Here is a 14433-nt window from a genome sequence, read left to right on the forward strand (position 1 = left end):
TCTCCACCGCTGTACGTAGGTTCTTACCCAACTAAAAAGCTCAATTGAAATCATGTATTGCTCCATTGCAAATAGCAGGAGCGCGAGTCAGGCATTGGCAAGAATAGTATTGATCGAGTTGGCCCACAAGGCAGCAAATAGAAGCGGTATCTGGCACAGTATGTCATCGCGCCCAGGACAAATCTCCCGCAGGCCGTAACTCCCCAGCATAATTATTGCCTAACCCCATGACACCAATCACGTAGGTAAACAAATAGATCGCTCATACCGAAACCGCACCCTCCGGGTACTCGTGCGGTGCAAATTCAAACTTGGCTATAACATCTCTGGCGCTTCGGATTACACGAAAACAAAGCATATCCTCTTCACGATGGTCCTCATGGGGGACAGGTGAACAAGACCTGGGTTCGTTTGGGGATTCCACGGTTCGAGATCGATGCCATCTGTGCTGGCGGGCTTCCATTTCCTCAATGAGAGAAAGTAATGTTGGCGAATCCGAGCACTTCACCTGACCAGCAGGATCTACCGGGCCGCCTGTAATAGCGCTGCTCACAGTTTGTCGAAGCCAATCCTTCCAAGCCTCTGCAGGGTTCGGGGAGTTCTGCGTCACTGAAGCCACATAAGCTGGCGGCGCTGCTGACTTGCCGAGTTCTTCAGCGTCAGCTTGCGACACTCGCAGCCAGGCATCCGCAATGACGTTCAAGAGGGTTCCAGTAAACATGACATTCTGCATCCCCAAAGCAAAGCTTGTGGGACAGACGTCACAACGGATAACAGCCCGTGCTGTTTTGGCAGCAATAAATAACGAACACAACGTGTGTTGAGATATTGGAAAGGGAGCAAGGGAAGAAAGATGACTGAGACATAGATACAAGTATGATAAGCAGGTACACTGAGAACTGTTACCGCCGTCCGAGCTTGGGGATGATACGCTAGGAGAATCGATCAGCGTCAAGCTCGACGGTAATGTGAACGGACCAGAAGTTGCGGCCGTTACGCTGGAAAAATCAGGCCAAGGACCGGTAGTTGCAGGGATAGGGTCGAGCGATCTACCGGATTCCAACTGCCATAAGTGATTGTGACTATCGTCAGTAGATAATAGATTAGGAAAGGCCTGTGGCATTCGCATTGGTGCGGTGTACACTGGAGGACAAAGTCGCAGGGCATCTGATGCTGCTGTAGCCTCGGCTCCGGCTTCCTCAGTCAAGATACCACCATCATCTATATCAGTCCACATCCCATTGTCTGAGATTTCATATACGGATGCATCATTGTCCTCACGGGGTCGCTTTTTCGGTGGGCGTCCCATCGGCTTCTGTAATGAATAGTGGCAAGAAAGGGACTGCTTAAGGCAGCGACTACATCCCGTAGCTTCACCAGAGCATTTCAACTTCCGTTTCCCTATTGAAGCTCGTCAGGCTCGGTGTTCACTTGTGAACGACCCTGCATCGAGGAGTACCTACTGCACTCGTCACAAGCCGCATGTCTTTTCAAAGGCGGTACCAAGGCGGTGTCATGACTACTGTTTGGAGGGAGAGGAAAACTATCGTACTGCATGCTGAATGACGTGGATGGAAATTTTACAACACAGTATTTGAGAAGCTCAAAATCGGTCGACGACAATGACCATAGTGCTGGAGACGTACAGAAGATAAACAAAAATAATGATGATGACGGTGGGGATTGATATTATCCATGGAAGATCAGCGAATGCGATAAGATGAGGCTACCAAGGCGGCGTATCACGTGGGCGGTCAGCAATCTCATTTTCGGGGAAAAGCAGAAAAACAGAGAGAGAAAAAAAGTTGCTAGAAAATTGCAGCTTATCGTTCAAAGCTTTCTAGTTGGAAGAACGCCGCCGCTTTTCACCAATATGAATGCTTCAAAAGCTTCTAAGAAGCGCAAGGCAGTTACCCGTGATGTGGAGGAGGAGGCAGGCGTGTTTTCTGGAGACGAATTGAACACAGACAACCTTGACGGAGCCCTTTCGGATAACGCCAACGACCTGTCGAGTGACGAGGATGAGAGCGATTCAGAGGTCGAGTTGATCGATGATTTTAGTGATGAAGAAGATGGGGAGGAAGAAGACGAACTCGACAGTGACGAGATTCCGTCGGATGGAGAGGATTTAGCCAAGAAAAAGTCAAACACCACGTCTGGTGAACTTGGCGCAGCGGTGGAAGATGGTGAGAGCTCGAGCGAGGAAGAACAGTTGAACTATCGCATTGAGAAGGACGCCAATGGGAATGAACGCTTCGTCTACGACGAGATCAATCCGGACGATAATTCTGAATATTCTGATATCGACGAGAATGCAAACACCATCGGCAACATTCCTCTTTCATTTTACGATCAGTATCCTCATATCGGTTACGACATCAACGGGAAGAAGATTCTGCGCCCCGCGAAAGGTGAAGCTTTAGATGCACTGCTCGATAGCATTGAAATACCCAAGGGTTGGACGGGTCTTACTGATCCTTCCACTGGTAAACCTCTGGAGCTGAGCCAGGATGAGCTGGAGCTGCTGCGCAAAGTCCAAATGAACGAAATTCCCGAAGATGGTTACAACCCATATGAGCCCACAGTTGAGTGGTTCACCAGTCAGGAGGAAATCATGCCATTGAGCGCTGCGCCAGAACCCAAACGGCGGTTTGTGCCCTCGAAACACGAAGCTAAGCGGGTTATGAAGATTGTGAAGGCAATCAGAGAAGGCCGGATTCTCCCATTCAAGCCTCCCACGGAAGAGGACCAGGAGGATGATACGGTCATTAAGTATGATCTCTGGGCGGATGAAGCGGAGCGGAAGGATCATCCTATGCATATCCCTGCGCCTAAACTTCCACCTCCAGGCTATGAGGAGAGTTACCACCCGCCTCCAGAGTATTTGCCTAGTCAGAAGGAACGCAAGGCTTGGGAGGAAGCTGACCCTGAAGACCGGGACCGCGAGTTTCTCCCTAACGATTTCGGTTCTTTGCGCAGAGTTCCTGGCTATGAAAACTTTGTCAAGGAGAAGTTCGAGCGGTGCCTGGATCTTTACCTGGCCCCCAGAGTTCGTAGGAGCAAGTTGAACATCGACCCTGAAAGCCTTTTGCCCAAGCTTCCGAGCCCTGAAGAGTTGAAACCATTCCCCACTGCTTGTGCTACCGTGTTCAGAGGGCATAATGGTCGGGTACGTACGCTGGCTGTTGATCCTTCCGGTCTCTGGCTGGCTACTGGTGGCGATGACGGAACTGTCCGTGTTTGGGAACTTCTTACGGGCCGCCAGTTGTGGAGCGTGAAATTGAGCGAGGAAGACCCTGTTAATGTTGTTCGTTGGAGACCGGGCAAGGATGCTCTTATCCTCGCTGCGGCGGCTGGCGACGACATTTTCCTTGCTGTTCCTCCAATTGTCGACCCAGCAATTGAAAAAGCTAGCCTGGAGATTCTGGATGCGGGCTGGGGATATGCTGCATCTGTCCCTCCTCCCACTGGTGCTGAAGCAAACAAGAAGAACAACCCTCCCAAGTGGATACGTCCTTCGTCGTCACTTGCTGATTTGGGAGTCTGCGCTGTCATCCCTCTTCGCTACGTTGCCAAGTCCCTTTCGTGGCATCGACGTGGTGACTACTTTGTCACGGTCTGCCCCGGCTCATCAACTCCAGCCTCCGTGGCCATTGCGATCCACACTCTTTCCAAGCATCTGACTCAGTACCCCTTCCGCAGGCGTATCAAGGGTGGTGGTCCTCCTCAGGCTGCTCACTTCCACCCCTCGAAACCGATCCTCTTTGTCGCAAACCAGCGAAGCATTCGCGCATACGATCTTTCACGTCAACTTCTCGTCAAGATTTTACAACCTGGTGCTCGCTGGATTTCTTCCTTCGACATCCACCCGACTTCCTCCACCGCTTCTGGTGGAGACAATCTTATTGTCGGCTCGTATGATCGCCGTCTCCTTTGGCATGATCTCGAACTGTCGCAGCGTCCGTACAAGACGCTGCGGTACCACCGCAAGGCCATTCGTGCTGTCAAGTTCCACCCAGGCGGCCGCTACCCCTTGTTTGCAGATGCCAGTGACGACGGCTCGCTTCAAATCTTCCACGGCAGTGTTACCGGAGATATGCTCAGCAATGCCACCATTGTACCGCTCAAGGTTCTCAAGGGACACAAAGTCACTGGCGAGCTCGGTGTGTTGGACGTCGACTGGCATCCTAGAGAACCGTGGTGTGTCAGTGCAGGCGCGGATGGAACTTGCCGCCTCTGGATGTAATTACATGTCGATTTCGAAGCGTACATTATTGGGTTTTCCAACTGTTAATTTATCATGTCATGTCCACATGAGAGGCGTCTTGGTGTGCATCAAAATTTTTTGTTCCATAGATATATCCGCTTTATAAAAGTTATTGTCCTTATAAAAATGCTTTCCTCAAAATTAGGTCCTCATCTGATGATCCAAGCAACCTCCGCATCCCGATTCCGATTTTTGGAGATTTTACGTGGAAAATAAACCATTGGTAGACTCATCGATCGTAAATTTCCGAGCAGCGAGGAGATTGTCAGCATCTGCACATGCAAAGCTTTTGGTATATGGCCATTTATCCCGTACGTACACAATGCTTTGGTTGACTTTTGTACGCCACTCTATTCGGATATCTACAACACGCCCCCGCTCCACTCCCTCCTGAGCTTCTCATACTTTTTCAGATCGGTAACACTGGGCCGGATGAAAGCCTTAGCGGCAACGAAATCCTCAAAGCTGATCTGATCACGTCTTTTGATCGCGGAGTAACCGGCACGGCGCAGCAAACTTCCCAGATCCGCACCGCTGAATCCTTCGCATTCTTCGGCGAGCCTCCTCATATCTTCGGTGAACTCGATAGGAAGCTTGCGAACAAGGGTCTGCAAAATCTCCACACGCTCCAAGGGATTAGGCAGGCTGACGTAGAGGAGCGTTTCAAGACGACCTGGACGAAGCATCGCAGGGTCGATGATATCGGGCCTGTTTGTGGCGGCAATCACGTAGATCCCTTGACGACTGCTGCCGAGGCCGTCAAGCTCGGTGAGCAGGGTATTGACGACACGCGCGGAAGCTTCGGACAGAGCATCATCTCTGCGGGGGACCAGGGCATCAAGTTCGTCGAAGAAGATAATGCAAGGGACTGACGAGCGGGCGCGAACAAAGACCTGCCGTACTGCACGCTCTGACTCACCCACGAACTTGTTGAGCAGCTCAGGTCCCTTTACACTGATGAAGTTGGCGCGCGACTCGTTGGCCACAGCCTTGGCCAGCAACGTCTTACCACAGCCGGGGGGACCCCAAAGCAGAACACCTGTGGGCGCCGTAATACCCACGTTCTCATAGAGCTCGGGAGACTTGATTGCGTCCACGATCGCAGTATTGAGTTCTTCGCGAATCCCTCCCAAAGCACCAATGTCTGCCCATGTAGTGTCTGGTATAGTGGCGAAGCCCTCACGCTTGGAGGACGGCTGAATTTTGGGGAGAGCGGTAAAAAAGTCTGCATTGGAGACAAAGACCGTCTGCGTCTCGTCACCAATGGGGGTCTCCTTCGCGTGATTGATAAGCCGTCGCAGCTCTTTGACCTTAGGGCTCAGATCGTTGGGATCTTCTATGTCCATCTCTTCCCCACCATGCGATTTGAGCAGTTCCAAGTATCGTTTGATAGCCGCAGAGCCTGCCGTGGAGACCAAGTCGTTTAGATCAGCGCCGACAAAGCCCGGTGTCCGTTTGGCCAGAGTCTTGAAGTCTAGGTCGTCAGCGAGGCGCATTTTTCGAGTAAGCGCCCTCAGAATCTGCTCTCTGACTGGTTCCGAGGGGACGGTCATGTTGATTTCCTTATCAAACCTACCCCCGCGACGCAGGGCCGCGTCCAAACTATCCGGTCGATTGGTAGCTGCTAAAACAATCACAGGCTTGCCGTCGGTTTTGTCCAGTGCTAAATCGTCCATGCATGTTAAGAGTTGAGCAACAATCCGTTTCTCCATCTCTCTTTGTGCACTTTCTCGCTTCGGGGTGATGGCGTCAATTTCGTCGATGAAAATGAGACAAGGCGCAAGCCTTCGGGCTTCTTCGAAATGCTCTCGTAGAGCCTTTTCGGACTCTCCCGACATTCCCGACACGATAGATGGAGCAGATATTGGGATGAATGGGACGCCTAGTTCTGCCGCGAACGCATTGGCGATCATTGTTTTACCGCAACCTGGCGGACCATGCAATAGCACACCACGGGGTGGCTGAACATTTGAAGACACGTAAACTTGTGGACGGGTCATCGGTAGGATGAGGAGATCTCCCAGGCTCTGAATCACGTCGTCCAATCCACCCAGGTCCGCAAGGCTCACATGAGTCGGAGGCGAGCGATCAACGGCCACGTCGGCCTTACGTCGTTTGGACGATTGAGATTCACCTCCATGTTGTCGTCGCTTGGTCGGGATTGGTGCAGGCGTAGGTGCGCTTTCAGAAGCACTGGGATCGGCTGACTTTTGCGGTTTCGAATTGGTATTCCATGCGCCTACAATGCTCCTATTGAGGCTGTTGGATTCCTGTGATCGTCAGAAATGGAAGCATGGAGAGATGTCATGTCGCGTACTGGAACAGGTTGTGCTTGCTCTTCCAGACCCTCGAAGTCGCCATTCACAGAATCTTCTTCATCTTCGCCGAGCACGTCGGTTTTAACCACTTCCACGACCCTTTCAATACTGTCCTCTAATATCCTCTTCGGCTTCCTGTTTAGACTGGAATTTGATCGCTTGATGGTATCGTAGATCGCGGGCACCGAGAGACGTATCCGGTCGCTCTCTCCCTGATCATCGATGATCTTACGCACGATCTGATAAACCTACAATAAAAAAGTCAGTATCGTTATAAATGTAGGCAAACGCGGCGAGCATGATTTTCGGTCACTCCTCACCTCGCGATCCAAGCCTTGCCTCAGAGTCGACCTAACCCCACGGGATTGACGCATCTTCTTCAAACGCAGGGCCTGTCTGCGCAAGAACAGCCCCGTCCAAAGCGTGACATTAATAGTGATGCCAATCTATCAGAAAATCCCCCGATTCTCTATATTTTTTGGGCCATCGGGGAAATAGATTTACCGTGGTCGGCTTTCTCCAAGATTAAAAATACCACGATTCCAGAGTCCGCTTGTCTGATTGGTCACCATTCCTCGAGATAAAATTCTATACTCCGTAAGGTACGCACATGGTATTTTTCCTTACGCCGCACCAAGAGTTTTGAAGAGTGTACGTCATTTTCCAGTGTGTTTTGACTTTCTGGGGTAAGATATCCGTAGTTATCGCCGACTTCTCTACACTCAAGATTGACACTGCCAGTATGCTGCGACAATGGGAAACACAAGCAGTTCTCATAAGATCTCTGCTCAGGATAGGTAGGTTTGCCTTTCTCTCATGTTTCAGCTACTCCTCATCTGCTATTGTGCAATCTGAGCATCCTATCACGGACCGCATGTGACGCCAGCAGCGATCCTATCCCACCGGCTTCTTGCCATGCCCGGAACCGCCTGCAGAATGACTACTGACGAGAAAAATTGTTGGTATTAAGGGCCATTCTCGATCTGAAGAATCAGCGCGATAAGCTTCGTCAGTATCAGAAACGAATCACTGTTCTCACAGACCGCGAGACCGCCATAGCAAAGGAATGTCTTGCGCGAGATGACCGCCGACGTGCACTGCTGGCTCTTCGTCGCAAGAAATATCAAGAAACACTCCTAAGTAAAACAGATGCGCAGCTGGAGCAGCTGGAGCAGCTGACGAGTCAGGTGGAATTTTCCTTAGTCCAGAAAGATGTTGTCTTTGGCTTGCAACAGGGAACAAAGGTGCTCCAAGCTATCAACAAGGAAATGGGGGGTATCGAAGCTGTAGAGAAGCTGATGGGCGAAACTGAAGAAGCCAGGGCCTACCAAGAGGTAAAGAGACGTGGAGCTAAACCCTGTGAATGGGGCAATCGTTGTGCTAACCACATGCCATTACAGGAAATTAGCCAGATGCTTGCGGGCCAATTGTCCAACCAGGATGAGGACGAAGTTGAGGACGAGTTGGAGAAATTACGGCAAGAGACAGAGGCTATCACCTTACCAAAGGTCCCTACCGCTCCTCCAGTTGTGGCCGAGGGCGAAGAAGAAGGCGACAGAGAGGAAGTGGAGGTTTCAGCCGCCAGGATGAAGACGCGTACTGCAGTTCCTGCTTCCTGATGTATGCATTGCATACGCTTCTGCCGATCTCATTATATATATACAGCAGAGACTCAAGCATTTTCGGGCGCTGGTGGTTTTGTCCCTCTTTCGGTGCTCTTCTCTGTACACAGCCATGACAGCTTAAAACTTGCATCGGTAGTATTCGCGGTCGAAGATACAGCAGACTGGAGTTTCGTGTCATTAGTTTCATTTGAAGTCATGTACATAATCGTATTGAGTCATGCCAAAAAGCAACGTGACAGGCATGGAAACAGTCGTATATTAGCTATCTGTCGGCCAGGACGCCGTCTTTCCCAGCCACGGAGCTGAACAAATCATTGACCAGGCATTACTCTCCCTCCTACACCGCTGACACCCGGAATGGCTACATGATCGCTAGGGTTTGCAGCAGCTTCGTAGAGGAAACTGACCGGTTCACGGTTCAGAGCCATATACTGGCCTTTAAAACCGATATATCCAACTTTGGTCACATCATCTTCTCCCCCGCTCCAGTTGTCCTCGAAGAACAAGGTGATCGAAGTAGTCGCATTCCAATGAGCGCGATTGAGGGGCAGCTCAAAAACGTCAGACCCGGGAACTGGCTGTGGGATCTCGATTGTTTGTGTGGGTGTCAAATCAGAGGCAGTTGCGAAATCTAGATCATTCCGGTTCTTGAAGAGCTTCAGGGTTTTGGGTGCAGACGGTGTGGGTGCAGTGTAGATTAGCAAGGAGTGCAATTTCACTTGCCCAGTGAACCTGCAGTACCATGGATATTCAGCATTACTTCATCCCCACAGCTTTTCTGGCAGGGCTGGCTTCTGTGGAACTGGTGCGTTTTGCGACAATCGAGCGTTGATGAGGGGCAATCAGCGGGGTAAAGCAAAAACGCGAGAATGATCGGAGAGACGGCCAGCAGAGATTCAAGTTGAAGGAACAGAGGTCGAGACTTACGGGATATACATTAAGAGCTGCTCATCCGCATCGCTTTCGAGTTCAGGCTCATCATTTAATCGGTCAGCCCATGTCTTCTGCACAATAGCAGTTCCTGATTTAGGCGTTGCTTCTGCGCTTTGCATCAACAACCATGTCCGCGAACGACCATATAAAAAGCTACCGTATGCATACCGTTCAGTGTGGTAATAGCATCGAAGGCGATCTGCGAGTAAAGAAGGGACTGAATGGCAGGGGTGATATCGTTCGAATGATCATGTCCATCCTCTCCATGGCAATGTCCGCCATGGTCATGATGGTGGTGGTGATGTCCTGGCATTTTGTATCAAGGCGAGAGGGGTATCAGAATGTTTTCTCTTGTTAGTTTGTATTTGAGACGACCAACGATTGTAAACAAAATTTGAGAGTATTGCGTTGACCTTGAGAGGACGGCGGACCTTCTATGATTCCGGGGCGTAATGTTTGTCTCAACTTTGGAACATTCGGAGATCCCTACGAAATGGGGATCACTGAGATGATCTACCATGTTCTCGCTCCATCCTGCTATCTATCGAGATTATTCATCTCCTGGGTATTGTCGTAAGATATTCAACATTTTCTCTTGCCACACTGCACGAATCGAGTATCGCCGTGTCAACAATATGCTCCATTATACACACGGTCTATCACGAAGCCTGTGTTTAGACCGATTACTGATTGAGACTATATGGCAATGAAGCTCTGCACACTGCCTGCTAGGTTGCACTCTCGGGTTATCAGCACCCAGGCTCGACGATCCACAGAGAGGACCGAGTCACTGGACTTTGTAAAAATCCGGCGCATACTCGAGCAGGTAGCTCTTCTCGATCTTGGTGATGTCACGAATGTATGTTTTCTCACCGGTTTGCAATATCTCATGGAAGATGACCCAATCTGCTTTGCGGTTCTAAATATAAATCAGTCAGTAAATGGGAGAAGTATGGTGACAGAGGCTGACAATGGCAAGCACGTACAAACATTAAGGAAGTTGGATGCGCATGTAGAGTAAGCCCTCCGCTGACCGTCTTGAAAGTCCCATCTGGCTGCATTTTTGCAGCATGTGCGAAGTAGCCAGTTGTCAGACATCTTTGAATTTGTTCGGCCGGTCTGGCTAGATCAGCCGTTCCGTGGCGACCAGAGAGAGTCTCATCCACTTGAAACCCAAGGCGCTCAAGGTAGCGTTTTAATTGAGCTCTAATGCTAACAGCCCGTTGCATCGACCGATAGTTTAAGAGATTATCCCGACACCATTTGGGGTCTTTCTTTCCTTTCGTGACAAACGCCTGGTACACATTGAGGTAGGTCAAGTGATCCCCTTCTTCAACGGCAAACTTTCTGCGGCTGCTCTCCGCCGACTTCTTATCGCCTTCATGCTGCACCCACACAGAACCTTGGAGACTGATCATAGCAGCGATGGAAAGAATCTCACTCAAACAGTTGAAGGATCGCGCGCTGAGAAGGACTTTTGCCAACATGGGATCTAAGGCGAGTTCGGCCATTCGCATCCCCAATGGATTGGTAAGTTTCGCATAGTCATCGACTGCTCCAAGCGAGTATAGAAGCTCAAAGGCACGTATCACCAAGTCCGCAGGAGGAGGTGTCAAGAAATCGAATCGTACTATATTGTCAATACCCAGGGCCTTGAGCTGCATGATCACAGGGGCCAGGTTCGAGCGTTGGATTTCAGGAACGGTAGCGTCGGGTAATCTTTCATAGGCCTGCTGAGTATAGAGACGGAAGCACTTGCCTGGCTTCGTTCTACCAGCGCGACCTGCTCGCTGAACAGCGGCTGCTTTTGATATCGGGACAGCCGTCAATGTCTCTATGCCTGTGCTTGGATTATAGGCTCTGAGCTTGGCAAATCCGCAATCGACGACGTATACTATACCGTTGATAGTGACTGAAGCTTCTGCGATGTTGGTCGACACGATGACCTTGCGTGTGTTTTCAGGGGCTGGCTCGAAGACGTACATCTGCTGATCCGTTGTGAGACCAGAATAAAGAGGAAGCGGTAGAAGAGCTGGTGCTTTAGGATGCAGGGTAGCAGCGCGTTCCGTTATCAATTGGATCGTGGTCTCGATCTCCTCTCGGCCAGTCAGGAAAACCAAAATATCACCGTCTCCTTCTTGCAAATGTATGTCAAATACAGTTTTGACGGTTCTTTCCACATAATCTTCTGCTGGGTTTTCGAGGTACAGAATGTCGACAGGATACATTCGTCCCTCAAGACTAATAATTCTTCCGATGCTTCCTCCCATTTCGCCGGCTTCTCCTTCGCCCTGAAATTCATCACCGGCGAAGAATTTCAGAAAGTCTTCAGCTTGCAAAGTCGCACTACTGACCACGATCCGGAGCTCGGGGCGTCTCTTCATGATCTTTTTGAGTATTCCAAGAAGAATATCGGTACTCAATGATCGCTCATGTGCCTCATCGACCATAATTACCGAATACCGAGAAAGCAGAGGATCTACGAGGACCTCTCGTAGCAACATTCCATCAGTTAGGAACTTGATTCTTGTTGAAGCTGAAGTCACGTCTTCAAAACGGATCGAATATCCCACTTCTTCGCCTAATTTGCAGCGCATCTCCTCGGCCACTCGAGCTGCGACAGTGGTGGCAGCCACCCGACGCGGCTGTTGCCAGCTTAGCAATCACATACTGACGTACTGGGCCATGGTGGAGGGCATTGAACAATACCTGAGTGACAGCTATGGCTTTTCCATCTGCACACCATCCCGCTTGATCTAGATACTGTGGCAGCTGTGTTGTTTTTCCACTGCCAGTTTGTCCAACGACAATCGTGACAGGGTATGTTTCGACTAGATAAAGCAAGCTTTGGCGATGTCTTGCAATTGGTAGTAATGCAGCCGGCTTGTATAAGGCTGGAATGAACGTGGAGGAGATTTCCAATTCTGAAGCCATTGTTAATGTTGGTATCAACCACTTTCAGTGATGTAAATTCAACTGGTCAGAGCCTTGAGGTTTAAGACGGAACACGATTGAGACATATTGAATGGGTGACATAGACCCCGTTTATGCAGAGTGCTCAGGCCATGCACATCCAAGCTCAGAAGGAAGTAAGCTGCAGATTTATTGTAAGTTATAGTAAATTATTCTTTACCTCCTCTGAGGAGGTACTGCTTCCAGATAATTGAGGCTCAGAGATATGATAGTACGTAGATTAGGTAAGGCGGGACTTCTGTATCACGTGCCACAAACGTCACTCCGGGTCTGAACCCAATCACAAGCAGCCGTTGGCTAGAGCTTTGGATAGGAGGTGGTCTTCCAATAATAACAGCTACCTTATGACACTGAATTGCTTTCTGCCTACTCCGTGCAGATACCTTTATCTAATACTTTGAATTTTACTTTGGGACGTAAGCCTCGCGCAACAGACCTTCATACTCTCTGCACAAGTACACTCCTTCGACCAACTGAGATCGAAATCATTCCGAGCCATATGTCGGACGAGGACAAGATGGTAGGCTGCCATGTGCCCTTTGTGACATGATAACAACTAACCTCTCCCAAGACCCCCAGCAAATCGGCAGCTGGCCCTAATAGTCCTAAACCGGAGTCGCCGACGACTGCGCGTCCCTTGGATTTCGATGATGAACCTCAAGAATCCGGTGTTACCACTGCCCCTCTCCAGCAAACTGGTACAGAAGCTGCCCCGCCAAAGCCACCCCGTCCAGTGAGCCCGCGGCAACAGGCAGAGAACACCCTCAAAGAAGCCTTTCCCACCATCGAAGCATCCGTCGTCAGGGCAGTTTTGGTGGCCAGCAACTGGGATGTCGAACGGGCTTTTCATGCTCTCCTTGGTATGTGAAGCTGAACCTGTGCCGGTCTTGCGGTCATTAACAAAATGGCTTTCTTAGGCATGACCGACCCCAACGCTCAGCAAGAAGAAATAGCGCCTCCAAAGCCTCCTCGTCCGTCTGCGACGCAGAGGCAATTGGAAGCGGATGAGTTGTATGCCCGTCAACTAGCCGAGCATTACAACCGTCGTGCACCACAAACCCGTTGGGATGAATCTCGACATGACCGGGCTAGAAGAGGAAGCGATCAGTCGGAGGAGCGGGACTACAGTTTTTTTGACGGTATGCGATGCTACGCGATATTATCAGCCTTGGCTTATTATTAACACACTTTGGCTTAGATGATCTTCCTGTAATCCGCGAGAACATTCGCAAGGGCTTCCTGGAGACTCAGTCCAAAGTGAACTCTTGGGTCCAGAATCTCAAAAAGCGAATTGACGGTGAAGACGTCGATGAGGGTCCATCTAGCCAGCGCTATGGTGAAGGCCAGGGTTACAGTCGACCAAGAAGGAGTGGCGATATGGGTCGCCGCAGCGGTGACCGCGAACGTTACGATGCTGACCCTCAGTTGTTGAGCGACGACTTCTCTGCGCTGGAACTGAGAGACTCTGAAGGTCTGCCCGGTCCCGTCAACCCTACTCTTTCTGCGGCCATTGCTAATTTTGCTGCAGCACCTCCACCCCAACCACCAAGGAGACCACTTGCCAACCCAAATTTGTACAAATCAGCTTCTCCCTCACCTGACAGACGTAAGGTATCTTTTCAGGAGGGTCCGCCATCCGAGATCGGCTATCTTTATGATACTTCCGACCCGGCCAAACGCACGTCCACGGGAGGCAAGTCGAGCAAATGGCAGCCGCTGGCCACAGTGGAGCCATCGCCTGTCGCAGAGAATGATCCGTTCAGCCTGGGAGACAGCGAAGATGAGAGAGATACTAAGGGCAAAGAGCAGAATAATGCTGACGAAGCTGATCGTATCAAGAAGGCTACAGCAGAGGCGATGGCCGGTGAGGTTGGTTCTACAAATGATGGCAAACACACACAGGCCGCTGGAAAGTCATAGTAAGCGACCAGCCCTTGACCACGTGTCTTTTGTCAGCAGTTATCAACTGTTGCGTCTCCTTGTTTGTCCTGTCTTCCTACCACCATTCTCTATTTGTCTTTATAGTCGATTCTATGATACCAGGGGTGCCATAACGCAGGCATGGGAAATCGAAGTATTTAAAGCTTACAACTCTGAGCAGCGATTTCAAAATACCAGTAGTTGTGGTTATATTTCGTAAAGGGTATCGTCCTGTCCCAACCCAGATGAAGAAACGTAAAGATTCGCACAAAATAGACAGAGAAGAAATCAGGAAAGCCAGGTCACCTTGACGCCACCAAGAACCATGATATGCCGGCTAGTTGAAGGCCGAGTGAAATAGCAAAATGTCTAGCTTGCAAACAGCGGAGCACTTAGA

General features: G+C 50.3%; 7 protein-coding genes across 7 annotated transcripts; 3 read left to right on the top strand and 4 right to left on the bottom strand.

The window, feature by feature from the left end:
• Positions 1 to 262: 262 nt before the first annotated feature.
• Positions 263 to 1557, bottom strand: Aspvir_006754 (Zn(II)2Cys6 transcription factor rglT; the record flags this gene model as incomplete). Its single annotated transcript, XM_043269946.1, has 2 exons — positions 263 to 1401; positions 1464 to 1557. The coding sequence occupies 2 exons, from the start codon at positions 1555 to 1557 to the stop codon at positions 263 to 265; spliced, it is 1233 nt and encodes a 410-aa protein (XP_043125881.1).
• A 316-nt stretch (positions 1558 to 1873) lies between these two features.
• Positions 1874 to 4246, top strand: erb1 (ribosome biogenesis protein ERB1; the record flags this gene model as incomplete). Its single annotated transcript, XM_043269947.1, has 1 exon — positions 1874 to 4246. The coding sequence occupies one exon, from the start codon at positions 1874 to 1876 to the stop codon at positions 4244 to 4246; it is 2373 nt and encodes a 790-aa protein (XP_043125882.1).
• A 383-nt stretch (positions 4247 to 4629) lies between these two features.
• On the bottom strand, positions 4630 to 6959 carry Aspvir_006756 (putative AAA family ATPase/60S ribosome export protein Rix7; the record flags this gene model as incomplete). Its single annotated transcript, XM_043269948.1, has 3 exons — positions 4630 to 6537; positions 6585 to 6833; positions 6906 to 6959. The coding sequence occupies 3 exons, from the start codon at positions 6957 to 6959 to the stop codon at positions 4630 to 4632; spliced, it is 2211 nt and encodes a 736-aa protein (XP_043125883.1).
• A 379-nt stretch (positions 6960 to 7338) lies between these two features.
• Aspvir_006757 (ESCRT-III subunit protein VPS20) lies at positions 7339 to 8204 on the top strand (the record flags this gene model as incomplete). Its single annotated transcript, XM_043269949.1, has 3 exons — positions 7339 to 7382; positions 7556 to 7919; positions 7986 to 8204. The coding sequence occupies 3 exons, from the start codon at positions 7339 to 7341 to the stop codon at positions 8202 to 8204; spliced, it is 627 nt and encodes a 208-aa protein (XP_043125884.1).
• Positions 8205 to 8521: 317 nt separating this feature from the next.
• Positions 8522 to 9456, bottom strand: Aspvir_006758 (PITH domain-containing protein; the record flags this gene model as incomplete). The annotated part of the gene is made up of 3 exons (XM_043269950.1): positions 8522 to 8942; positions 9138 to 9249; positions 9312 to 9456. The coding sequence occupies 3 exons, from the start codon at positions 9454 to 9456 to the stop codon at positions 8522 to 8524; spliced, it is 678 nt and encodes a 225-aa protein (XP_043125885.1).
• A 474-nt stretch (positions 9457 to 9930) lies between these two features.
• Positions 9931 to 11830, bottom strand: Aspvir_006759 (putative ATP dependent RNA helicase; the record flags this gene model as incomplete). The annotated part of the gene is made up of 3 exons (XM_043269951.1): positions 9931 to 10062; positions 10130 to 11788; positions 11819 to 11830. 3 exons carry the CDS (start codon positions 11828 to 11830, stop codon positions 9931 to 9933), a joined length of 1803 nt encoding a protein of 600 aa, XP_043125886.1.
• Positions 11831 to 12615: 785 nt separating this feature from the next.
• On the top strand, positions 12616 to 14036 carry Aspvir_006760 (CUE domain-containing protein; the record flags this gene model as incomplete). The annotated part of the gene is made up of 4 exons (XM_043269952.1): positions 12616 to 12636; positions 12688 to 12976; positions 13034 to 13255; positions 13315 to 14036. The coding sequence occupies 4 exons, from the start codon at positions 12616 to 12618 to the stop codon at positions 14034 to 14036; spliced, it is 1254 nt and encodes a 417-aa protein (XP_043125887.1).
• Positions 14037 to 14433: the final 397 nt, after the last annotated feature.

This window comes from Aspergillus viridinutans (assembly GCF_018404265.1).
Source record: "Aspergillus viridinutans IFM 47045 DNA, scaffold_4, whole genome shotgun sequence".
NCBI classification, from domain to species: Eukaryota; Fungi; Ascomycota; class Eurotiomycetes; order Eurotiales; family Aspergillaceae; genus Aspergillus; species Aspergillus viridinutans.